This window comes from Tympanuchus pallidicinctus, unplaced genomic scaffold, assembly GCF_026119805.1.
Source record: "Tympanuchus pallidicinctus isolate F22 unplaced genomic scaffold, pur_lepc_1.0 scaffold17, whole genome shotgun sequence".
In the NCBI taxonomy this organism is placed as follows: Eukaryota; Metazoa; Chordata; class Aves; order Galliformes; family Phasianidae; genus Tympanuchus; species Tympanuchus pallidicinctus.
In genome coordinates, this window is record NW_026294690.1 from 7966467 (window position 1) to 7993473 (window position 27007).

The window sequence follows — 27007 nt, forward strand, 5'->3', positions numbered from 1 at the left end:
AATACATCTCTAAGATGTATAAGACATCAGTGTGAAATTTTGGATATTGTGATATGTGAGATTAGCTAAGAGATTATGAAAACTTCAATTTGTGAGAAGCAGTTTGTTTCCAACAAGAGAAAGCTATAAGAAATAACTGGAAATAGGAGGCAAGAAGACACTTTCCTCAAATCCAAACAGAGTACAGTGTGTTACTACATTAGATGGACAAAAAGATGATGTGGAATATTTGGCATTTCACTGGTAATACTCTGAAGAGTTTACATATAAATTAGTAGATCCATTTTGGTTGTTCTGTTACTTGCCCATAAAAATACTTTTCAAGGTTAAAAACTTCACTGAAGATACAGTTTGTCAATGTCTGGCATATTCTGCATATTTACAGATATCTTCTAAAGCTGGTAGTACCCAGCCAAACCCTCCCACAGTGAGGCTTTAAAAAGATAAAAGGATAAAAATCACTAAAAACCCTAGCTGGCTCAGCTCTGTCCTAGACATTAAATATAAAAAGATACATGTGCTAGCAGAGAAGTTACAAATCAACTGCAAAAATGAAATCCTATCTTACATTCTTTGTTCAATCAGACCAAGGACACAAATTTCTGGAATTCAGAAGTCAGGTCTTCTAAAACAAAAACTGAGACAGATTAGATAATTTGATTACATCTTTCTAGAAATAAAACTGGAAGTTATGAAATCTTAAGTTCCTTACACAGTGCAGAAACATATCTTCAAAACCATTTGACAGATGTAATAATTAATGAATTATATTAAAACTAATTAAAAGAAAAAGGAAAGGGGGGGGATAGAAAGTTCCCTAATTGGACCCTAAAAAAGACTACTTTGTTATGCAGTATCTTGGTAAAAGAGTCCACAAGATATTGACAAGATTTTTAAAATGACAGCAAGTGCATTCTAAGCTACTGAGGATTGTAGCAATAAGCAAAGTTCACATACCATTCTCAGACAACATCTTGTTTCAAGCAAAGGCAAAATGAACTCTATCTACAGAAAAATCCTTATGCTTCCTGCACATGATAGGTTGATTTGAGTTAGGGGCCAACTTCAAAAGTATAAGTTCCAAATCAATCAAGAATAAAAATTGTTACCTACTGTGGTGTTTTTAAGGGCTACTTTTTTAATGAGGGACATAAAAGCAACAACATCCTTCGTATAAATACAGTGTCTGTAGTACAGGTTACATGGAAAATTAAAAGAAAAAAGATATATTGGAATGAATTCAAATGAGTAAACTTAAGTTGTGGGCTTCCTAACATACCAGTAGAGGTAAATCTGCGAAATGTTTATACTAATTCCAGTCTGCTAGATAATCTCCCAGCAAGCATTTCATGATACAATCTTGCATTTAAAACGGAGCTGGAAGCTGCAGATTTACTACAGTCATGTTCCACCTGGGACACAAACTGTTTCTCAGGAAAGAACAGCAGGAAAACTGATATTTGCTGCTTTCTTAATAGTGTTAACATTAAACAAACTATGTAAAGTTAGATATGAAAACAAACTATCACAAAAGTGATCTTACACTGTCAGATATGTAAGGGGTATTTTCACAAAACAAACCAGCAATGACATAACTTTGAAACTAATTTCAGAGAATGACCTGATACCTTCAAGAGCCAACAATGACAGCCGAAGTATTGTAACTAAATAAACAAATGAAAAAAAATAATCCTCAACTGGAAAACTTGATTCAGTAAATAAATGCAGAAAAGATAATCCTCAACCAAACATCAATTTTCAATGAAAATAAAAGCCAACTCTGATTCTTCACAGTACAAGAAACTCAAGAGCCCTTAACCATAAATTCCTGGATACCATCACATTCTTTCCTTCTCCAAAATGTCTAAGATGATACTGGATAACATGCAAATGTTATTAGATTTCAAACAGAGCGACTTCATGAACCACAAAGCCATGCTTGATCCTGTGCTGCATTAGACTTGAATGGAAAAGTCATTAAACAACAGTGAAATAGCTTGACAGAAATCTTCCCTCCTTTCCCATCTCTCTTCAAGGAACCTCTCTCATCTTATAGCACTCATAATATGAAACAAAAATGTGGCTAATATATACCAAATACAACCAAACTGTCACAGAGCAATAATCCCACTCCTGTAAAACATGGACCTCTACATCCTGCAGAGGCATTACAGATTTTGGTTCTAGTTCAAGGAAAAAATACGTGGTCAAAACGTAACTACTACTGTATATAAGAATGAAGACAAAACAAAACATTGAGGAGGGAGAGTGATTTAGCAACAGCAAAACAATGACAAAGCAAACTATTTGTTCCTGATATCTCAGTACTTAAGGGAATCCAGCAAAAACTGTTTCAAATAAAATACCTAAGAATAAAATTTATAACTCTATCAGCCATGAAAATGCTTTACAGAACAATGCTAGAAAGGGTCTTCAAAATTATCAGTTAGTTGTGATTAAAATGATGGTCACCAGGGCATCCAACCTCCTCAGGATATCCAACAAAGGTGTTACTACCTTTACCTCGACATTTACATTACAGAAGTTTTAGCTTTCAATACTAAAGGGCATAAACCTTGAACTTTGCACATCTCATTTATATCACTCCAGAATTCAAGATCATCTTAATCTCCTTAGCATTACTACTGGTTCCAGTATGATGTATCTCTGAGATCTCCACTTTGAGATCTTGTGAGTGTGCTTCCAAAGTTTAGTGAGTTAGCAAAAAAAATTAAGTAAGTCTTACTGCAACATTAGGTCTTGACAGGCTTCCAAAGAATACTTCCACAGTAATTTTCTCCTACCACACTATCTAAACTGTTTACCCAGTAGCTAACATTTCACCAAACCATTCTTGGATAAACCTCAATTTTCTCTAACTTCAATAATTTCCAACATGATATGGCATCAAATGCTTTACTAGATACAGCTAGATTAGACACAATGTGTTTTCTTTGTTTACAAGACAAGCACTTGTATCAAAGAAAAATTCTGAATCTAGTCTAAATCTCTTTACAGCAAATTCAAAGGGAGATATTCAGGATAATATTTTCACTTCAGTTACAAGTAGGTTTTCACTATTTTTAAGCCTGCTATCAAATCTGGGAAATTAAGTTTTATAATCCAATTTTAAATCTTATGCTTACCATGCAGCTGCAAACTTAGAGTTACTATTTTGTTCCAAATACAATGTCACCAGAATTCCTGCTTTTTGAATACAATAGGATTTTAATCCTTTGAACTGAGGTTACCCTTAAATAAGAAAATATATGGGACTGTAGAGAAAGTTATATAAATCTCTGCAAGAGAGTTTATAAAAAATATTTATTGCATAATTTGCCTTAATATTCATTTTAGTCTACAGATTAATTACATGTATACATGTATACATACATACATACATGTATGTATATTCATGTAAGCATGTGTAAACAAGCATTACAGCTAAAACCAGTATACAAAATTTAACTCTGAAGTAGGAGCTACATGAGACAAGATCTACTAACCATGGAAACTACATATTAGTCTGAAAATTCACTTTCCAGTTTCTGACAGTTGACAATTACTTGGAGTCTTATAAATCTGTCTTTTGAGAAAATTCCAAAAATAAATAAAGAAATCGAAGAAGTATCATCCCTCATCTGTTTTCCTTTGTCTGGCAAGCATTTTGAAAGTAATCTTTTTTTCCAGACAGATTATTCTGCACATGGGCGGAACCCTGCTCCCTTTTCCCTTCAAAAGACTGGAGAAAAGATACATTTCAACAGGAAAATGACAGATAAAGAATGAATCTTAATGTAAAGTCAAGCATAAATTAACTACCCAGGACTCTGCTCGATGCTAATTTAATTATATTTACCAGTGCTTACTTATGAGTAACATAAAACTATCCTAAGAAGAAGCAAAAAATAAAACGGAAAAAGTAACCATGATGTTTCCAACCTCAGAAGTTAAAGAGGATACTTTAAAGAACTGCTAATATTTCCCATCATCACTGTCATAATATCCAGTGGCTTTCACTAAATAATCCCATATAGTGACAAACATTTCACACAGTTCAATTAAATGGCAAAATGTACAAGTAATTAAGAGTATCAAACAATGGTTCAGAGGATTTAATTTCCCAGTACTCCTTTAATAAGGAAGTATAGAATTAGAAGATAGAGAATGAAACCAACCACTTACAAACTTATTGAACATAAATTCAACTTAAGATTGCATTAGAAAAGCACATCTGTTGATGCATAGGTGTATCAGCTCATCATTGCTGAAAACAAAATACATCATGGGAAAGTCAGCCTTTCTTCTTCCTGCATATATTATACCCTTAGTAAAAACTCTGCAGCCTGCAAATTAGCTACCACAGATGCAATTAAGTGCCTCTGTAACTGAAACTTTCTAAACTTTTCCATTATTGATGCAAGAAGAAATATAACCCTCTACCCTCAGTCACCACTGCACTAGACTGCAAGACCAAACAGAAAAGGTAAAGAAAAGTAAAATTTTCTTTACTGGATGTTGTATATAGACATGATCAAAAACACCTGAATGTGTCCAAATGGATGAACTTCTGGTAATCTCATTTTTTAATATAAATTATTACTTGGCTTATTATAACTAAAAAAGGTTCTTCTTCAGTACAATTGCTAGTTATAAACAGTAAAGAAAAGGATGCAAGTTTCATATACATATATATATATATATGTATGTATGTATGAACTTTTTCCTGCGAACAAGATAACATTCAGCAGCCAGGGAAGACAAAGGAGCACTCAATTAGTCTGGAGGTCACATGTTATACAAATCACTATGCCACTGAAGAATAGAGTGCTTTAAAACAAAGACAGAATCCTGTCTTTACAAGCAATACAGTCAGGAAAGAAGGAAAGAAGCAGGAGTGATAAATGTCCATCAGAAATCAAATCTCAGTATAAAGAACACAACCTTTAAATGATAGACAGCAACCATTCTGTGGTTACCATTTCAAAACTGAGTTGCAATCTACAATAGAGGTCTAAAATTTTCTCCCCTTAAAGACATTTATTTTTACATAGCTTCAGAATTTTTCTTTCAAGCACAATCACTGGTGGGTGAAACAATTGTACATCACTCAAAAAATTCCAGTCTGTCTTTTAGCTTTTATTAGCAGATACCTGCTTATGCCACTATAACAAATACCTTTGAAGTGTTTAACTTACTAATAAAGTTAAAAGCAAAAATACTAAAATCCTAAATATGTAATTCATAAAGAAGCGTATTTTCCTTAATTAATTTTCTCAAAGTTTACAATATCTGTACTAATTCTCTGTAACTAGATACGTTCTGGATCCATTCTCAGTGAATCTGTGTAGAATAAACATTTGAAACATCTTAAGGACTAAGTAAAACCATCCATCTACTATGCTGCAAGGCAAATGATTTGGGGATGTTTTGCATTTTTATGCTAAGTAGTGCAGCTGCAATTCATAAAAAGCAATCAAGCTAATTTAAGTCAATCATGTCCAGGAGGTTCTCATCACTTGTATTAAAATGCTCTCACACTCATTTTAAGGCTCTACCACAGCAAGCACCTTTTATTTATTTTTTTTTTTTAACCTCTAAATGTTTGTACCTTAATGTTCTGTATCTTACTCAAAAAAGAAAATGAAATATACATCTTACAGAGTTTTTCACTATGATTTAAACTTGCATCTTCATTTGAACAGAAACTTACATTGATTGAATATAACACAAATAGACTATATTAGAATATAGCAATACTCTACCTATAGTAGCACATATTTTAAGGCAACAGGCCAAAGGCAAAGCAAACTTTTAGCACACAAAATGCACAATTGTTACCCTCTAACATATAATCTGGATTATATTACAGGGATTATAACACATTTTGAATTTATTATTTTGATTTGTCAGTATGGCACTTCACAGCTGCCATTCTGAGTTGCTTCTCAGATGCTACATTTGACATTTTAAATCACTGTTTTGTTTTACATTTTGCATTAATCACTGCTTCTACATTTTAGTCCTGTAAAACTACTTCAGTCATGATGCAAGAACCCTTTACTTAGATGGGTTAAATCCAAGACAATTTATCTGAATTCCATTGTAATTCTTTGCCTTGTGGCCAACTCCCATGAACATGTGATTGTTGATTCTCCTCAGAAAATGAATAATTATGAAAGAGAGCCTTGAACTTCACTTTATACCATGACTTTATTTACGTTCCCTGCAAGGTAGCTGTGGAGTTCAGTACAGTATGTGGAGATGGATGCAGAGAATGACATAATCAAGCCCTTCATGAAGAGATTAAGGCAGGTCACAACAGCTTGCAGTAGAAGCATTTACCACCTCAGAACATAAAGTACTTATCGTGTCCCAGTGGGTTACGTTTGGCCACATTTTCATAATTGGTGTAGATATACCTATAAATTTAGAAATAGCAGAAATGTATGTTATAGAGAGACAATTTTATTCCTGATTTGTCCGGTCAAACTTGAAAAATCACATCAAATTTAACTCTAAATTCTTCCGCTAGCTTCAACAACTTTGGATAAGTTGCATTATTTTTAGAGCCTTTCTATAATGACAAGCAAATGACAAAGATAATTTAACAAATGTTTGCCAAGCGCTCTAAAGTGACTCCTCAAGTATGCATATGCATTATAGAAAATAATTCACTTATAAGACTTCAAAGCATATCAACCTCATGAAGATCTTCCAGCTGAAGATTTATTTCTGTTGACAATTTTGCCCAGACCTTCCTCTCACTATTGCAGATTACTCAACTCACATTTTGAAACATAATTTACAGAATCACAAAACAGTTCAGGTGGTAAAGACCTCTAAAGATCAGAAAGTCCTATGCACCTGCTCAAACCACAGCAGATTGCTCTGAATATGTCCAATAATTGAAACTCCACAGATCTTCTTCTGGCCTTGACAACTCTCAGCTTAAAAACAAAAAAAGGTGAATTTCCCTATGTTTAAACAGCATTTCCTGTATTTAAATTTGTGTCCATTGCCTCTTTTCTTTTCAGAGGATAACACTGAGAAGAACCTGGTTCTATCTTCTTGAAACCACCTAATTAGGAATTTATACATACTAATAAGCTCCTCCTTGAGCCTTCTTTTCTTGAAGTTATCCAGCTCTCTCAGCCTCTCCTTATTTAATAGGTGTTTCAAACTCAATCATCTTCATGTCCCTGTGTTGGATTTGTATGCATACATCTTTTTTCTGGGGAAAGCCAGGATACAGTTCTGCTGAAGTTGTCTCACTAGTGCTGAGTAAAGAAGAAGGACCAACTCCTATGACCTGCTGGCTATGCTTTTCCTATTGTAACCCAGGATGCTAATGGCCTTCTTTACTATGAGCACCCATTCCTGCCTCATTTTAACTTTAGGTCCACTAAAACCTCCAGATCTTTTTCTTTTTCTTTTTTCTTTTTTTTTTTTTGCCAAGTTTTCTCCAGCAGTGACTGCTGGTCTATGGTATAACTGGTATACGGGTGTAACTGCAAGACTGGGCAACAACCATGCATCAACAGAGTATATAAATAAAGTCTAGCAAACATTTGCTGTCTGACTTAAATGTAGTCTATTCATTCAAATGACACTGTTCCTAGAAATGGAGGGCAGGTTGACCACACATGAGCCTGTCTTTATTTGTGGCCTGACACTTGGCATGATGAACTTCATTATGTTTATGCTCAGGAAAACTACTCTCAATTGTTTCCAGCCTGTTGCAAACATAAACCTACAAGCTGTATTAGATATGTACTATTGTATTTACCACAACTTCATGAAATCATGCATAAAATCCTAAAATGGCATAAAAGAAATTTAACTCCTCTGAATTTTTTGTTTTCAATTTCTGGCAACGTTTCAAAATAAACAAGGAAGCAAATAAATCCTTATATTGAAAGGTCAGCCATGACCTTATTTACAGAAAAATTAAAGTCAGCTTAAAGAAATATTCAGATGTAAAAAAGAGAAATGTAATTTTACCAATTATGATCTTATCAAATGAAATAGCCTCTTAATAACATATCTTAGTATCTGTATGTCAATGAAGAAACTGTTTGAGGTTTTTTTCCTAGCCAAAAGAGTACACTGAAATTCCCAGTTGCTTCAAAAATGAAATAAACAATTTGAAATGGAAAAGATAATGTTATTGTGCCTCAGATAACACAAACCTGTTGAGGCACTGCAGAGAATTAAAAATAGAATATTCTCATACACTCTCATCTTAAGAACCTTACCACTCCTGTGATAAAGCAGAAGAGTTTAGTTTTAAACATTCAAAGATAGAAAAGACTGTGGAAGTACACCAATATGCAAAATACAGGTACAAGTTGAAAATCAATGTAATGCATGACCAAATAAAAGACTGCACTATGTTATGAATTAAAGTTCTGAAAAAACATAAGAGACCGATGAATTGCATTCTGGAAATCAAATATATACAAGCATTTTGTTCCTCTATTAGTTTTCTTCTTTGCCCTGTAAGTTTTCTTTATTTTTACATGATCTAATGGGGATCATGTTAAAAAAAGAAAAAAAAAAACCATGATTGGATTTTTACATGATTACAGTACATCTGAACTTAAAGATGAAAGACAAACCTCCACACAACTCTTCCTAATAGAAACCCATCTCCTTTCTAGTAGTAGCAGTGCTTTCTAACAGAAAATTTCTCCTTAGTTCTTTCTTTCTTCTAAGTTTTAACTGCAATGCCCTCAGTGAGGAATGTTTCTATGTGTCATGCCCTGTCCCTTCAGATTTATGACTGAAAAAACACTACTGATGTTTTAGAATAGAAATAACTTCCTCCCATGTTGTTACAAAATGTTTTAAATTCAACCAAAGGCAACATGAATACTTGGAAAAAAGGAAAATATTGTTTATGCAGAAGTATGTAGAAATAGGGAGAGATATAATAGATAATGCTTTTCATTTCAACTAAGAATTATAGGAAGACAGCTATGGTATTTATGAATACTATAATTAATTTCAGAATCCAGTGTTCTTCTGATGGTGTACAGAAAAATGGCTAAATGATGCATAGAAGTAATTAAACTAATGGAAAGTATTCAAAATATTTTCTTGGAGGTTCAAGAGTTTAAACAGCTTAGAGGGGAAAATAAGCATGCAGTGAACACAATCCAGAACTGTTTTTATTTACAAGCTCCTCAATCTTTCCTACCCCATACCCATCTTGTGTCTGATCTCACAGTGTAGGGCAGCTGTAAGTAGTCTTTAAAATGATAAGCAACAGCTGTTGTGTGTTTGACCTGAAGAAGAATTTCAAAGACAAAAGCAGAAGGACATGAGAGTGAAAATAGTTTTCATAAATGAAGTATTTGTAGAATTGTTTGAGCCTGTTTGTAGCCAGACTCTGGTAATAGTATCTGACATGCATCTTGGCTGCGTGAAACTTCACTTAAAGACAGAAGCAGAAGAGAAGATAATAAAGGCAATGATCATTCACAGTCCATACATGAATAACTATAAAACAGCCTATTTTGAAGGAAATTCATTACTGATCTTCAGAAATGAAGAACATATATTAAAAGATGTCAGAACTAAGGTTTGAAAGCATACCTCTTCAAAGCTCATTTAACTCCTTATGCTGAACTAGCCAGCCAAGGAATTTCTGCAGAAGCAGTTACCAAAATGTTCTCATCCATTTTATTCTATCTTCTGATCTACTTTTGGATCCAGATTTACACTAATACCATAATTTTCAAAACACTCTGAACAACCTGTTTGTATCCTGTTAGAACTTAATCCCGCAGTACCTGGATATTGTAAGCACAATTCTAACACTGATCACAGTAGACATCCCAGTCTTAAAGGATGTTCAAGAAGCTCTTTCCACCAGCCCTGATGTTCCTGTCTCAGAGCTCTTTAGCAGTAGCATCCTCTGCAGTACATAATCCTTTTTCAAGGATTCTGTATAATTTTATTTTCTTCATGAAGCTTTAGATTATCATTAATACTGGGCAAAATAAAACCTTTCCCTTCATATTCCTTCAGCAAATGCATCAGAAATATTTATTTGCATATTTAAAACCATTTTCCCTAGTTTTCTAAATCTTTATTTCTTCTGGCACAGTACTGCGGCTCACACATTCTTCTGTAAAACTCAGAGTGCCATCACTGAAAATATTCACAGTTATTATCAAGAATCTTCTAAAAACAAAGAGACAGATATAAAGCAAAGAATATACCTTCTAAAATCATCAGGATGCACACATATATATAAATATATTTTAAATTACAGCTATTGGAATGGATAATTTAGCAAAATAGGGTCGAATAAAACAAGAAACCTCCAATAAGTGTATTTGCACCATCAGCAACTCCTGACATTCTTATTTCTCTATATCCCACGCTTCCTTCACAAAAATATGAAAGTTAACATTAAAAAGAGATATAAATGATGTAAATTGATCTGTAGAAAGTGTGTACATTTCACAGGGTGCAATTCAAAGTTTATATTTCACAGAACAGATAACTAAAAGCAATCATACAGACTCAAGTTACTTAATGCCACTAACTGTATATCTTTAAAAATATCATTGTGTTATAAATTATTACATAAAAACAATGCAACTACTGCTATAGCAGTGGAAAAGTAAATGATGCTATATGGGAAAGAAAAGTCCCATGGAAGATTTTTGTTTGAAGATTTAAGATTTAAATTATAATGCCATAATGTTAAAATAATCACTGGAAAAGAATCAAAGAATTAATTGCAAGTAACACCAAAAAGTGTGAAGTGCAACACAGTCAGCTAACTCAAGAGTTTACCAACACTTTAACCATTTACATGACCACAGATCTAAAAAGAACACTTTTCAAAGGAGGTGGGTATTGAGAACTTTGTTGCAATTATTTGACTTATCAAGTCCTAAAACTGGTAATTAGCATTCTGTGTTTGAGAACATTTTGAATTTCAATTAAATTAAACTGACAGCCTTCTTATTAACTACCTTTTTTTTTTTTTTTTTTTTTTTCCAAATGCTTAAGGAATATTAACATCCTTATTTAACTAGGTGCTATCATTCATAGTAGTTGTTTTGCCAGCTCCTTTTCAAGTGTGGGACCACTATTTTCATGGCTCACTGTGCACAACTGCAACTCCTCCCTGCAACAACTGGAAACTAAGATGATTGTTCCCACATGTCTGTGCCAGCCAGTCCACAAGGATTTTTATTTACTAAAGCCTTGAGGCTACACAACTTAACTACCATGAGTTACCATTGTACAACTGTAAAGTACCAAACCTACTTCAGAAACACAGCTTATGCCACACATGTATTATCCTTTTACTAAATGTTTAAATGGAACAGTACGTTTATGTCTGCATTTGTCCAATTTATAAAATGAAAAAGCAGCATTCACTTTAAAAGACTACAAAAACAGAAGCCACTAAACGGAATTCCATTAATTTTACCACTCCAGCTAGTTGAAAATACACCAAATAATATCTGAATCAAATTATCCAGGAGAAAATATAGCTGCAACTTTTTTCTTTTTTTTATTCAGGAAATAATTTGTAAATATCTTTTACATCTAATAATGACATATTTTTCAAAAATGTTCACTGTCTGCAATACTTAATAATTTTAAGTATGGAAAGCACTAGAGAAATGTGAAGTACAGTGTAATCATATTATGTTATCATCTGGGACATTGTTTAACTACTTGTTGCGTTAGTTGATCTTATGTAGAGATTTTCCTAGGCATTATCAGTCATCATTGACACCACTGATCTTTCACAGACTTGGATTCTTACTCATGTTTCCTACAGCAAGACCTTGAAGTTTCTTTCCTTCTAGAAGTTAAACAAGGAAGACAAAAATTTAAAAACCCACCATGTAACTAAAAGGAAAATCTTATTTAGAATTCTGTCAAGACAACAATCAAGCCATTTGAGGTTTATTGCCAGCATAAGCCTTTCCAAAGATTTCTGGATCACCACAGCTGCAGAAGCTTCTGTATTTCATCATAACTTTTCTTCTGCAGAGGAGTAGAACAGACTAAGAATGCCTCTTTGCCCCTGCCACAAGATTGAGTTCGAAGGTTAAAAGCAATAGATTATGAAATGAAAGCTCTGTTATTTACATTAGAAAAAAAAAGAAAAAGAAAAAAGAAAAAGGAAAAAAAAAAAAAAAAAAAAAAAAAGAACAACAAATCTCTTCAGTAGAGAAAGTAGAGAAAGATGCCTCCAAACTGAGTCACTAGTATGAAAAAAAAATGTTGTTGGCAGTTTCCATCCTTGAGCTCCAACACATAGACTGAACTACCCACATTATATTCCTGAATAGCATTCTTTACATCAAATTAATGCAACTTAAATCAGTCCTGGGTAAAAAATAAAAGTCCTTACATTCCTATAACAAACTTTTACCTAGTTGTATGTGCCCTAAACAAGGGTGATTCATCATCTTCTTTAGTTTTTACCCCTATATAGCAGCAGACACAAAACACCACCCACCCACAGCCCATTTCACTTTCACAAACCATGAGAGCCATGTGCATTTGCCTTTAAGGTCAGCCATGGATCATGGGCCCGTCTCCCTCCAGTCACCACATTTAGCAATTTATGTCTTCCTTCAAGCGACTCCACCCCTTTTCCCTGCCCGTTTCTTAAGCATAAAAAATACCTCCCTGCAGATAAATGCAGAAGTACCTCCATCAGCACACTTACTCATGAAATAAGAAATAGCCAAAGAGCAGAAAGGATCCTTTGTAAAGCAGTCTTACCAAAATTCCACTCAAAATATCTCCAGTAACAGCAAAAGTTTTAAAATTGTAGATAACAGCACTAGAATTTTTCTAATCATTCTCATTCACTATAATCAAACCTAACTGAAGCTTAATTGATCTTATCACAGTATATTTTACTTTAAAAATGCCACTTAGGCTAATTGAATTATTTTATAAAACAACAAGGTAATGTGCTGTTTCTGACTGAAATAACCTGTTACATTATTTCAAAGTTAGAAAGCCTTACATTTGAAGTGATAACAAATGTCAACATTGTAACAAAGTAAAGCAAAGGTTTTAATTCCAAATATTCGGCGCTGTCTGCATTCACCTGCTCTTTACACAGAGAATTGACAAGAAGTCAATGACTTCCCAGCCTCTCTTTATAAAAAGATTCATTTTGAAAGAGAAATGGATTGCAATAAATCTCTACTATCATCATCTTTCCTCTTCAATTTTATTATTTTTTCTGTTTTAAAACCAGATGCTCAGATTTTACAAATCCTTCTCCATTGGTAAGAATAAGCTTATAATTTACAAAATTTCTTTGTGGAGGTATTCAGATTTCACAATTCCACAAAATACATCCGCCAGTTTATGTCTATGCTACCTAAAGCAGTGATACACTGAAGTGCTAAGGCAGCTTCTGTCAGAGCTGGTTCTGAAATTGAGGAATTTCAGAAATTCTGAAATATTTTTCTCCACTGAGATACACAGCTGAAGTGAATGTATTTGCACCAATTTACATCAGATTTCTTCCTGATGGTAAGAGCAGAAGTTAAATACCAGCATACAAACATAGCATCAAGCTGTACCATCTTTCACTTTTCCAAGTAACGGTAGTCAAATTTGTTTAAATCAAAAAGGATCATTTGAGCTATTTAACCCCCTTCCTATTCTTTAAAAGACTTCACTTTAAACTGTAACATATAAAGTTTCTACACAACGGCAAAGAAAATCTAATCTAACATCCTTCCTTTTAGCAATTCTCTGTGAAGTGACATTTTCAGTATTCTGTAGCTGGAATAGCCTGACCTTGGCTCACTTTTATCTGACCTCAGCATTGTCACATCATTAATAAGCACAGAATCAAAACAAAGGCTATACACATCAGGGTAAGAAAAGTTTGCATGGTTTGGCTCTATTATCATATGTACCCTTAAAATGGAACAAAATGAAATGCATATAGCAGAGGTGGTGAACCTTCTAAGAACTGGCTCCAAACTTTTTTCCTGGCAATAAACTATTTTCAGACCTCCCAACTCTGGCCACCATGATAGTTATTGCTTTACGGGATTATGCTCTTTTGTTTCAGCCGTCAATAAAAACTTTAGATGATAGCTTTTTAAGTCAAAGAAGCCTATAAAAAAACCACTGCCATCACTAAGACAATGGAAAAACAGAACGAAAAGCACATCATGTTTAGATCTAGACTTAACATATTTACTGTTGGTTTTAGTAATTTTCTGTGAGCATGTGACAAAAATCCTTTGTATCTGAAATCTTTTCCACTTACTTTTTTTCAAAGCATATTAACTATGTTCATCAAAAATTCCAGATGTCCTCTGCTATTATATGTAAATACGCAGAAAAAACTGGTGATGCTTTTCAGCAGTAGTTAATATTCTGCAGAGACTAAAAGATCATTATATCTCTGCTCGCACTTCATCTTTTACTACTAAAACAAATTGTTATTATAAGCTCAAATTTAAACTATCCTTGAAAAAAAAAGTTTTCATTTTGGTGACATCATGAAAAACCCAATACTGGATCCAGTACTGTTCAACTCATTATTTATCTGGATGATGGAAGCAACATAAGGTCCCAGAAAGTTTGCTGATGGGAGGATACATCAGAGGCCATCCTGCCAGGCAGAGGGACTGAAGAAAAGGGCTGATAGAAACATTCATATTGATGCTATCGCTTCACATGCAGCTGCTGCATCCAAAACCTGAAGACAGCCTTAGAATACTATTATTAAGGCAAATAATAAAAGTCTTGTTAGAAAGCAATTAAGATCAAATAAAAAAATTATTTTAGTACAACATTTACTGAACTGAATTGATTAGTATAAGGTGATTACAAAGTAATCCTGTTTAGGCAGGGAGTCAACACTGCAACACTTCAGCTCAGGATTAGAACTGACCTTTTCTGGTTACTTTTACTTCTAGAAAGAAGCCCTCCCAGGCAGCTTGTTTTATGAGCTTGTTTTAGGACAGCATGAAATTCTACGGTGATAATTAACAAAATATATTCTGCAAAAAGACGAATTGGTCATGCAGAAAGAAAGGAGTGGGGCTTAATGCAGGCCAATAAGTTATTAACTTTACTCATCTGGGAACTACAAACAATACCTTGTACAGTACAAAATTCCTTCCATAATGCTTTCCACCTGCTGGAGGGCTGCCATTCACCCTGCATCTCCCCGCAGCTGCTTTTCCATCTACTGCTGGAACCAAACAGCCTCCCTTCAGATAAGACCTGAGGCCTGAAGATTGAAGATTCATGTGCTATAAGCAGACAAAATCTTTTCCTAATTCTACACTGCAGAAAAAAACCTGCTATGTTCAGAATCAATGTTGTATTACAGCCATAGTACAGATTAGCTTTTTCAGCTTCAAACCCAGGTCTTGGAGAGTGCACAGATGACAAAATCATATTTTAATTCCACATCCACCTTCAATGGTGGATGCATGTGCATCTATGTAAAGCACACTTGCTCATTTTCAAGTGTTTAGCAAGTTGAACCCTATTCTTAATGCACTGAAAGACCCTCTGTGCCATCAGCTCTCTTGGCTCTCATGTTGCATAAACCGCTTTTTCTACAAGAGAAGTACAAGCTTCCTTAAAGGATCTTTTGCTTTTTTGTTGTTTGATTTAACAAATCTTAACGCTTATATCAGAAACCAAGTACCTATGGCCTTTTCCAATACATAGGATTACATCTATATCACATTTGGTCTCACACACAGCCTGTGGGAAATGTAAAAGTTCCCACAAAGATTCACAAAAAATAAAATTTCCCTTGACTGAACCATAATCTCTAAACTGAAGAAGCTCCTTTTAACATACAAGACATTCACAAGTACTAAAGAAAGACACAACTGAGCTATATGAAGATTATATCTGCGGAACGGTTATACAAAAGACTTGCCACAAAACTAAGAGTAGGTAAAAGGGAGTTTAGAACAGATTTACTAGATCTACACCATTATGAACTTTCCTGTCAAAGTTGTAATTCTAGTTTATTTCCGTCATTCATAATAAAATGATTTTCATATGTTTCAGGAAACATCTCAGTAACAGGAAAATACAGTCAGAAGACACAAATTTGCTAACTGAAATGCAAAATTAAAATAACTATTTAATTTTTATTGCTGTATTTTGGCCCACAGCCCAGTCAAAAGATATAAGGAGCAAGTAAGCGTGCAAAAGAAATAAGAGAAAGAAGTAGGCAGTTCCATCCTGAAAAAGACAAAACGCAAGCAGCACAGACAGCTTGATTTCAACCGTCTCATAGCTAACACCACACCTCAAAGTTTTTGGCACCCCATGAATGGGCCCTAGTTCATAATTTTTACTGAGATGCCTTCTTGCAGTTTATGTTCTTTCTGGTTCTGTTTAAACGGTGATAAGAAGCAATGTAACCAATCTACACAGACTGCTGTCCAGCTTCTGCGCTGCTCAGGGTTCCAGCACATTTCTGCAGGATAGCCATAGTTTAACAGAATCTCTCCAATAAACCAGTCTGGAAGTTGTAATACACTAGTTTCTGGGAAAGAGGCACTTTTGACCAGAAGAACTCCCTAACATATCAAAGAGTGGTAAAAAATTTGCTAAAATCCTGAGCATTTTCCAAATATGTGATTAATGCACCATTACAATAAGCACATCAGCTATGCAGAAGCTTTATTTTCTGATCTATGGATTTACTTGGACACAAGTAATGCATTTGTTGTTCTTGATTGTCAAAGAAAGCAAATAACATTCTTCCACACTTATATATCAATTTATAATAAATACTCTGCTTGATTATATGATTATTATTTTATTGGTTTTTTTTTTTTACCACTGCCCATCTGCCAGCAGTAAGATTGTGATGTCTTGAATACATGCTGATCTGATAAAGAATTAGGAAATCAAATTAGTGGAGAGCCACCGGAATTCAGCATTATCCTCAGCAGCACAATAGGTAGCACAAACCTTGCAAAACAGATTTGCGCAGTTGAAGATCATGTTAGACTCTCATACTTTAAGTAACATACTTCTCTGAAAAGAAACCAGCTGCACTGTGTAACTGAATTTCACTGACATTTATGCCCTTGAAAGGGGTACACACCTTAAAGTAAAATAAAAAGAAGTAATCTAAATAGTACTGTATGTTCCAAGTCTATGAAGTGGGTTTGTTTGTTTGTTGAATGCTTTTAACACTGGATTCCATTAAATGTAATAACCACCTCAACCCTGTATTCCATTCCCCATATTTTTATGATCTGTTTTTGTAGATACACACATAACTCGTGCATTGACCCAAATTAAAGAATGGAACTAACTTACACTTTTTAAATCAAAGATTGTTGCATTGGAAAGAACCACAGATTAATATCAGGTACCCTTGTACAGACTCCTTGAAAATTCATTAGGACATTAATTCTTCAGACTAGATTTAGAAAAGCATCAGACCAGAGCAGTCAAAACCAAACTCAGTAATCTGACAGATGAAAAAATGAAATCACGACAATCAAGCCATTTGGCCATAGTTCCACCTTGAACCCAAAGAGAATTAGACACAGTTTCTCAAATTGCACTCACAGATACTTTTAAAATAAATTAGATAAAAAGATCTGGTGCGTGACCTAATACATAGATAAATACAGATATAGGTATCAAATAGATTGATATTTCAAGGGCTTAAAATTATTTCTATACTATACTTCAACAAATTGTCTTCTATACAGACTTCAAACAAATATGATCAGCTCAATAAACATTATTAACTAAACATTCATATCACATTTTATGTTCAGAAGATACCATACCTCTGTCTGAAGTATGGCAGCTCTCTGTTCTTTGGCAGTAAGTGACTCTTTAAGCACTTCAATGTGTTGCTTGCAATCTGAATTCTGATTGCTAAGGGTTTCAAGCTTAGTTTGTAAGGCAAGAAGTTCTGATTCTTTCTTTGAGAGTTCTTGTTTCAGTTGGTCAATCTGTAACGGGGAAAGTAAACAGTTTAATTGTTAATTTTATTTTCAATTCATGGTTGCACTTGAAATCTGGAAAGTGAGAATGAACAAAATAATAACGTAACTCATATCTCCTGTAAATTCTGGATAAGAATTAAGATGCGAATTGTTAAAATGGTCACAACCTCACGTAATTTCAAGCACTCCGTTTTAAGAATGATTGTCATGCTCTCGCTGAAATTAAAAAGGAAACTCTTAAAGCTTAAATATGGTGATTTGGCCTATAAATTAACCAGAGAACTCACTTAAGTTCAAAAGAATTTATCCTGTGTGAGGTAAGTCTGACAGGATAGAAAACACACATAGGAAAAAAAGTTTTCATAAAAGTATAAATTCAATCCAGTAGCCTATTCCTTCCAACAGCGTGATTCTTGTGACTTAAGTTATCACTGGTTCAAATGAATCAAGGCTTTTAGGAGCCTGATGAGAAAAAGCAGGCATCTTAGTAAAGAGAGGAAAAAAAGATTAGAAGAAATTTAACATTACTCTTCTTGCAGACTTGCTGCTGCCCACCATCCCCACCTCCATTTTTCCTTTCTGGCCATTCCTACGGAATTCCAGGTACTAGAAAAGCCAAGCCAAAGAGATTAGCTTAAGAGAAGTCTGAAGAAAACGTTAAGAAAAAAATTCCGAGTAAAACATCTGTGAGACTGCATGTAAAAACATATCCTAGGGGAAACAGCAGAAACACGTTCTTATGTCAGTCTGGACATTAGGAAATACTACTTTTCTCAAAGACTGGTCAGGCAGTGGAACGGGCTGCCAGGGAGGTGGTGGAGTCACCAACCTTGGAGGTGTTCAAGGAACATTTGGATGTTGTGTTGAGGGACATGGTTTAGAAAGAACTATTGGTGATATGTGGATGGTTGGACTGGATGATCTTGTCGGTCTTTTCCACCCTTGGTGTTTCTGTGATTCTTAGGAAGGAGCTTCTGAATTTCAAAGTATATCAAAAGATGTTATGGAACTGTGATCATTCTTCCCCTTCCATAATGCTAAGCAGGAGGGGTGGCCACAGAATACAAAAGAGTGGTAGATTTAGAATGTGCAAATCTGAACAAAGCACTGGACAACACAAAGAGTGATGCTAACATATGGCAAATTAGGTGACAGGTAACTGTATTTTTTAAAGTGCCATGACGTAATACTGGTCACCAGATGAGTTCAGATAGATCATCTCATGAGAATTATTTGAAATAAGAATCCTGAATACATCTGCATAGTTCAGGGAAACCTTGTTTCCTTTATACTTGGAAAGTTTTCTTGATGACTTTAAGTAGACCTACAGACCTTTGAAATTCAAGTTTCATTTCTGCAATGATTATAGAAGTGCTATAACAGTGATTTTATTCTCTTAATTCAATTGCATCCCAATCGACATTTGGATGCAAGAAGTCTAGAAGGGCTAGATAAGTTATTCAAAAGGAGAGAATAATAAAATATATGTATGTATGTATTCATATGCATGTATGTATACCCATATGTTGATCCCACTGAGCTTTAATTCTAAAGATTCACCGATTAAATACTGCATAGTGCAGTCACTGGAAATATTTTCTGCTGATTAAACTATGTCTTTGATATTTAGTTATGCACTTTTCTACATTTTGTTTCATTACACATTAAATAAAAATACTATTTCTTCCAAAAATATATTCTATATGCATGACTATACATTCATTCCTTATTTCTCTGCATAAATCTCAGTACATCTGCATACATGGTTAAGGTACTTGGCAAGCCAACCCTGAGCTACTGTATGAAATCAAGAATCCATGCAAGAACTAAAAACAATCATTAATCATCTTCACAATCTTGAAATATCAAAATAAGAAAAGTGGCATACAAAAATAATAATAATAATAAAAACAGATGTCAAGAAAATATTAAAAAGGGCAGTTAGGAAAGTGCAAGAGAGAAAATTGTCTTAAAAGCAAACCACCTTCTTCCATCCCTTGCCAGAACATGTAATCAAATATGGAAACTGAAACACAAACGTATATGAAATGAACAGTAGGAAAATCTGTCTACAGTATAATGAAGACAAAAAATAGATCTGGAGACAACCTGAATTTCATCACGTGCATTACATGAGACCTACGCGAACATCAGAAACACAATCTCTCCTAGAAAGTCTTCCCATTTGTTTCGAAGATACAACCCACACTCTGAGAAACAATCAACCTCTTTCCAAAAGCTTGATTTTCATCACAGGTATGTTCTTCGTGTTTCAGAAACAGCATTTGTTCTTTCATTTTGGCTACAAGACCCAGAAATAGCCAGAAGTTTAAAAATTGGCTATAACTCTCAAAAAAAAAAAATCTGTGGTAAATAATTATTCCTTTGGCTGATGTTTAATTAAAGAATAAAGATAAAAATGTACTAAAACTTCAATTTTAAAAATAACGTATCAAAAATATGAAAGGTATAGGAAAAAAACACATTACTTCTAAAGACAAGTTTTTATTTTTGGGTATATTCACTTTCTAAAAGCCCTGCAGAAACTATTAGCCTGTAAAAAAAAAAAAAAAAAAAAAAAACAAAACTTGAATGGCCTGAAGCCATTTTCTTTCCTGCAGATGTACAGACATTTTCACTTTGTTATAATAAGTGGTATAGAATATCAACAGTATGATTCAGTGAAATCTTCCAATAAAAAAAAAAGAGAGAACATTTTTGTACTTTATAAAGACCACAATGAAAAGTCTACGCACTACAGCACTCACAGAGCTCTGATCATGACCTTCCTATTTCATGTATTTAATTTGCCTGTCGCCACTTTTCCTATGTTGCCCCCTATGACTTTCACCTCCTCTGCTGAAACCCTAGTTCTTTTGCCTTCTCTCTCAATTAATAATTGTCATTTCCTTAGATACTAGCTTTTCCATACAATTATTATCCTTTTTCTTATATTATTGATTTACATAGCAAAAGTCTTACGTGACATTACATAGAGAAAAAAGCAAGCAAACAAAAACAATCAGAGCATTTTCCCTGAATATTGCAAAGCTTAAAATCAAAGGCCTAAATCTTTAAGTCAATAATTCTCTTAAATGAAACAATGCTGATTTATATATCACAGGAGTCAGGTTTTTGTGACAAATGATACCTGCTTTTTAGAATGAAAAACTTAAGTGAAAGAACAGCAATGCAGGTGAGGTGAAGTGGCTGCACAAGGTAAATTAGACACTTATCTGTAGTTTCTAAAGTCTGTATTGTGCAAGCCCTTGTTTTTGGTGTAAAGTGTTTTTTGGGGGGGGACGGGGGGTTGGTTGGTTTGGATTTCTTGGTGCATTATTTAGAGGTTTGATTGTTTTTTTACGTTTTTATAACAGATCCAGATCTGTCCTCAAAAAAATGTTGTAATTTTTTTTAGTATATTTCTTTTAACTTCTTTCAAGTAACGTAAGAAGTAATTGCATATAAATTCTAATTACAAAGAGCTTGTTATAGTTCACTTTAACAATTCTTAGAACTCAGCTCTAAAAGCAGAACTGAACTGTCACTAGATTTTCCTACTTGTTCATGTAAAGAACATGAGAACTCTAAAACTCAGAGAACTACTTGAATTCCAGTGTAAACTCTTGCCTGTAAAATTCATCAATATTTCTTTAAATATTTGAATGCTTATTCAAAGGGGGGAAGACAGTCGTAGCTCTCAAAAATGCATATTGTTCTATTTGTTTTCTTTAACTCCTTATTATGGATACTGAAACATCATATCCTTAATGCAATACCATAATGGTAATACCCGTCCACTCAAATACAAAGTAGAGCAACATTAACTGGACAAGAAAAAAAAACATAAAGCAAGTTTTCTCATTTCTATAATTTTCTATTTCACAGCAAGTCGAAATTTAAGCTATAATAATTGGGAGGATTGATTATTAAAAATGATTAAAATTATTAAAGAAATTATCTCCAATATTCTCTGTCAATAAAATTCTTCATGTGCAATAAATAAAATTCTATATTGGCCTCCATTTAACATTTCTCATTTAATGAAATGAACAGCAGCTACAAAGCAAGTTATATTTCAAGAATAAATGTGAAGTACTAAGAGCTTTATAAGCACCTAAGACTGCTAACTGTGAAAAGAGCTTTGTTCCATTCTTCGCCATCAATCAGGAATTCTTAATCAGAATTTATCAACAATCTCACATTAAATAGATTGAGTATAAGGCTTGTTTGCTGACAACTACATAAATATTTTTCCACCTTGAATTGTTCCAAGATGAATGATAAAATAATATCTTCTGCTACAAATCCCTACTTTAAGAAGTAAGGACTGGTAAAAGAAAACAGACAAAATTTCATCAGAATGCGGCGTTCATCAAAGATCAGAAGATTGTGAAAAAACATCTTTAACAATCTTCTCATTCATACGTTTTCTGCATGACAAAAATCTCTACTGAACCTCTTCGTCTCTAAGATATTAGAAAATTAACAAAATAATAGACATTTTACAATATTTTTAATCACTTGACTTGCTGAGATGTTTTAGGAGTTTTACAGTAAATTAGTAAAACTGAATTGCTTCAAATTTAACCAGAACTTTAGCTACTCTTAAGCTACTGAGCTACTTTTTTGAACTTAAATAATACATCGTTTGAATTTTCAGCATTTTGGGTTTTTATTTTTATAAAATTGGATTATTTCCACATGGTACTAACGCTCCCATTTCCTCAGCAGTGTAAATCCACGTAAGTTAAAATATGCTCAGATGTCCCAGGAAAGCATAATCTGTCCCAAGAAAGCATAATCTCCTATGATGTAGTTTAAAAGTTTCATAGAATTCAAGAAGTCTTTATCAGTGACAGATTGCAGTCAAGTGTCTGCTCGATTGCAGGTTTGCTGATGACACCAAGCTGTGAGCATAGTTTATACAATAGAAGGAAGGGACACCACCCAAAGGGACCTGGACAAGCATGAAAAGTGGGTTTAGGGGAATCTAATGAGATTCAAGAAGTCCAAATATAAGGTGTTGCACGTGGGTCAAGTAAATCTCAGACATGACAACAGTCTACATCTACAAAAAAAATGTAGAGCTGTTTGAGTAGGTTCAGAAGAGAGACAAGAAGATGATCAGAGGGCTGGAGCTACTACCAAAACTTAAATTTGTATAGATAAGGATGGTTGTATCAGCTTACATCTCCATATTTTAAGCAAGAGCCATAATTCATTATTTTATTGTTTCATGAACAAAATGTTCAAGGTGGAGGACTAGGAATAAACGAATACAAATACTAACATTATATATAATTTACTACAATTTTAAGGCAATTAGAAAAACTGTAGTTTTTCTAATTTTCTAAAGTAGTTTTAGAACTCACAAGAAAGTGTATTTGGAGAGAATTCATCTTTACCTAGAAAGCAGCTGAGTAGGTTGAAATTTAAGGAAGTAAAGAGTCCAGGCAGACACAAGGCTTTAATTCTGATGTATTTTAAAATAACTATGAGGCTTTTACCAAGAAAATGTGTATTCCACCACTACGTACTTACAATCTGATTGTCAGCCCAATTATCTATGTACAATGATTTTAAATGAAGGGTACATGGCAGGAACAAAGTCATTAAATTGTAAGTTTTTAAAATACAAAAAAAAAACCCTTAATTTCATATAACCTAAGGAGCAGCAATCCTTATTGTAAAACTTCTATCAAATATAAAAGCACAAATAAAATTGTTCCAAAATGCTGCAAATCAAAACAATGAAATAATTAAAAAAAAAAACCAGCATTAAAACATACAAAATAAAGTGAAAAGGGAACATGGTGTAAAAACTAATGATTGCAGTTGTCTCAGCAGGAGCACTGGAATAGACTCCTCCTTACCTCTCATAAGTTAACATATAACTGATACAACTATATGAAGTATTTCACTGAAATACTTCACTTTTCTACAGCGACAGTACCATACAGCAGAGAATTGCCAATAGAAAACATCCAGACATGCTAGTGCTGGAAAGAGCCTAGTTAAAACTTTTGTTCGCATTACTTAACCAATGTTAAGATATTAATAGATTTTACCTTGTTTTTCATGAACTTCGAGTGACTCTTGTAAACTTCTATTTGTTTGATTTCTTCTTCTCGATCTTCTGTATTCAGAACTCCATTTGTCTTTAACATCTGTATCTCATCTTCAAGGTCTCTTATATTGCGCTCAAGTGAAGCTATTTTTGTATCCTATATTATAAAAAAAATAATATTGGAAATTATATTAATCTTGTATTTAATACATAACAAAATTATTTCTGTACTTACAGAAATACCAAATAATAAGATTGTAAAAATACATAGTAAAAATACAGATTGCATATACACTGTCATAAACCATGAGTAATTCCATTGAAATCAGTTATACAGATTTTACATCTCTTTCATAAAAAAAAAAAAAAACAAAAAAAAACAAAACAAAACAAACAAACAAAAAAACAAAAACAAAAAAAACCCACCAGATCAGTACAATCCTACATTACATTGTACTGCCTATAGAGAACACATCCTGGTTAGAATCATCTCTTTGTTCCTCCACAGTTAGGAATGAAAGGAGAATGGAAGAAGCCCTTTATTTTGCGCTTGCATATGGATGACATATATTCTTCATACTCCTAACCACTTGGTCCTGGCTATAATTCCAAGCTCTTAAACACAAAGGCTAAGTTTAGACTAGAGAGACTTGTCCATCAGAACTGCAGGAAGATAGGCCACTTTATTATGTAAGCTGGTCTAAGGCAATTTGCAACTTTCATCAGGGTTTCTACTTCTGCCTGCTGTCATTGGGAACAAAGGTTGTTTCCTCACACAGTTTTCCTCCACCACATCACCAAGAGGAGATTTAGCACTTTTTATTATGAGTCTCAAAAATAAATAAACCCAAGAAACCACAAGCACTAAAAAAATTCTGTATCACAGGCAATAGTTGCCACATGTGCCAGCACAGCTGTGACAGCATCCAGTGATTTTGTTGATGTTTTTGCCAGTCATTTGGAAATTGAATAAATCTCTTCAGTGAGAGTCAGAAATATATCCGTATTAATAGAAAAGAGGAAAAAAAATTATATGATTCCACCAACCAGGAGAACTTCCAATTAGGACCAATATGGGACTTCCAATGGTTTTAAGTGGTTGATGTCTTTGTAAGGCCACCCTCTTTGAAAAATCATGACAGAACTGTCAGAGATTCTTAACAACTAGCGAAAGGCAAATGTTGCATTCATCTTAAGAAGAGACAAAAAGAATTAAACTAATTGAACAATAGGCACAGCTTCACTACAGACCTTGGGAAGTCTTCTTGTACAATATTTTTCATCACATGAAGGCGAAGACATTTTGGAACAGTCGGTATTGATCTGCCAATGGTAAATCATTCCTGACCAACCCAATTGCCTTTACAGATAAAATGATTATGCTTGTGGATGAGGAATGAAGGGTGACTGTCATTCACCTCAGCTCTAGCAAGACTTTGGAATCAACCTCCCACAGCATTCTTGTGTCCAAGTTACCATCTGTATGGGTGATCAACTGGCAAGGAAAAAAAAAAGGTTTTATGATCAGGGTTAGAGCTGCTAATTGGTTGTTCTCTTCCTGGAAGAGTAATAAGGAGAATATCGTGAAGTCCATGCTGGGACCTCTGGCATTTTTTAGTGTCCTGAAAGGTGTGGCAAAGCACTTATCTGTAGATACAACCAAGCTGGGAGACCAATGAAAATACTTAAGAAGGACCTAACAGACCAATACAGACAGGACCAATGGGCAGACAGGAACCTTAGATAACTCAGCAAAAACAAAGTCTTGCACCAGGAAAAGAATAAGTCCTTGCACCTGTATCCATATGAGGGACTGACTTCCTTGGGAGCAGTTCAGCTGCTCTTCAAAAATGACCTTGATGAAGGGATAGAATGCATTCTCAGCATGATTATACAAAGCTGGGAGGAGTGACTGGCACACTAGAAGGCTGTGCTGCCATTCAGCAAGATCTGGACTGGCTTAGAGGTGAGTGGGCAAAAACCTTATGAGGTTCAACTATGGCAAGTGCTGAGTCCTACAACTGGGAGGAATAACTACATGCATCAGTACAGATTAGAGGCTGATTTGCTGGGGAAGATGTCTGCAGAGGAGGACCTGACTTTCCTGGTGGACAACAGATTAACCATTAGCCAGCAGTGTGAACTAGTGGCCAAAAAGTCCAGTGGTATCCTGAAGTGCACTAGAAAAAGCATGGCCAGCAGGTTGAGGTGATCTTTCCCTTCTACTCTGCTTTGGTAAGATCCCAGCTGGAGTACTGATCTAGTTCTGGGTTCTTCACTTCAAGAAAGGCTGGGAACTTATAGAAAGAGTCCAGAGGAGAGCCACAAAGATGACTGAGGGCCTGCAGCATCTCCCATATGAAGTGAGGCTGAGAGTCCTGGAGCTGTTTAGCCTGGAGAAGAGAAAGCTGAGAGATGATCTTATTGATGCTTATCAATATCTAAAGGGTGGGAATCAAGTGGCTGGGGCCAAGCTCTTTTCAGCGGTTAGCTAGCAACAGAACAAGGGACAATGGGCAGAGACTGAAATATAGGAAGTTTCATAAGAACATGGGGAAAAACTTTACTGTGAGTGGGACAAAGCACTAAAACAGGCTGCCCAGAAAGGCCATGAAGTCTCCTTCTCTGGAGATATTCAAAACCCAGCTGGAAGCTTTCCTGTGTAACCTACTGTACAGGACATGCTTTAGCTTGGACTAGATGATCTCCAGAAATCACTTCCAACTCTTGTGATTCCATGATTCTGTGAAAAGGATTGTAATATCCCAGTGGACACAGCAAGTTTAACAGGAGTCAGCAACAGATGCTGGCAGTAAAAGCAGCAAACAGTATCCTTGGTAGCATACACACTAAGCAGATCAAGGAAAGAGAGATATGTTAGACTGCACTTACAATCCTGCGATCAGTTTAATGCCCTGCAGTACAAGATGTTAAACCTGATGTTAAACCTGAGTGAGCCTAG

General features: G+C 34.5%; 1 protein-coding gene across 6 annotated transcripts in view; it reads right to left on the bottom strand.

The window, feature by feature from the left end:
- ERC2 (ELKS/RAB6-interacting/CAST family member 2) overlaps window positions 1-27007 on the bottom strand; it is a 424274-nt gene that overhangs the window by 303209 nt on the left and 94058 nt on the right. For all 6 annotated transcript variants that reach the window (XR_008205671.1, XR_008205672.1, XR_008205673.1 and 3 more), the window contains 2 exons: window positions 24047-24202; window positions 17814-17981 (listed from right to left, as the gene is read on the bottom strand). Coding sequence is in view for 3 of the 6 variants with exons in the window: in XM_052678735.1 (XP_052534695.1) it covers window positions 17814-17981; window positions 24047-24202 (324 nt within the window). In the remaining 3 variants the exon portion in view is untranslated. The remainder of the gene's footprint in view (window positions 1-17813; window positions 17982-24046; window positions 24203-27007) is intronic.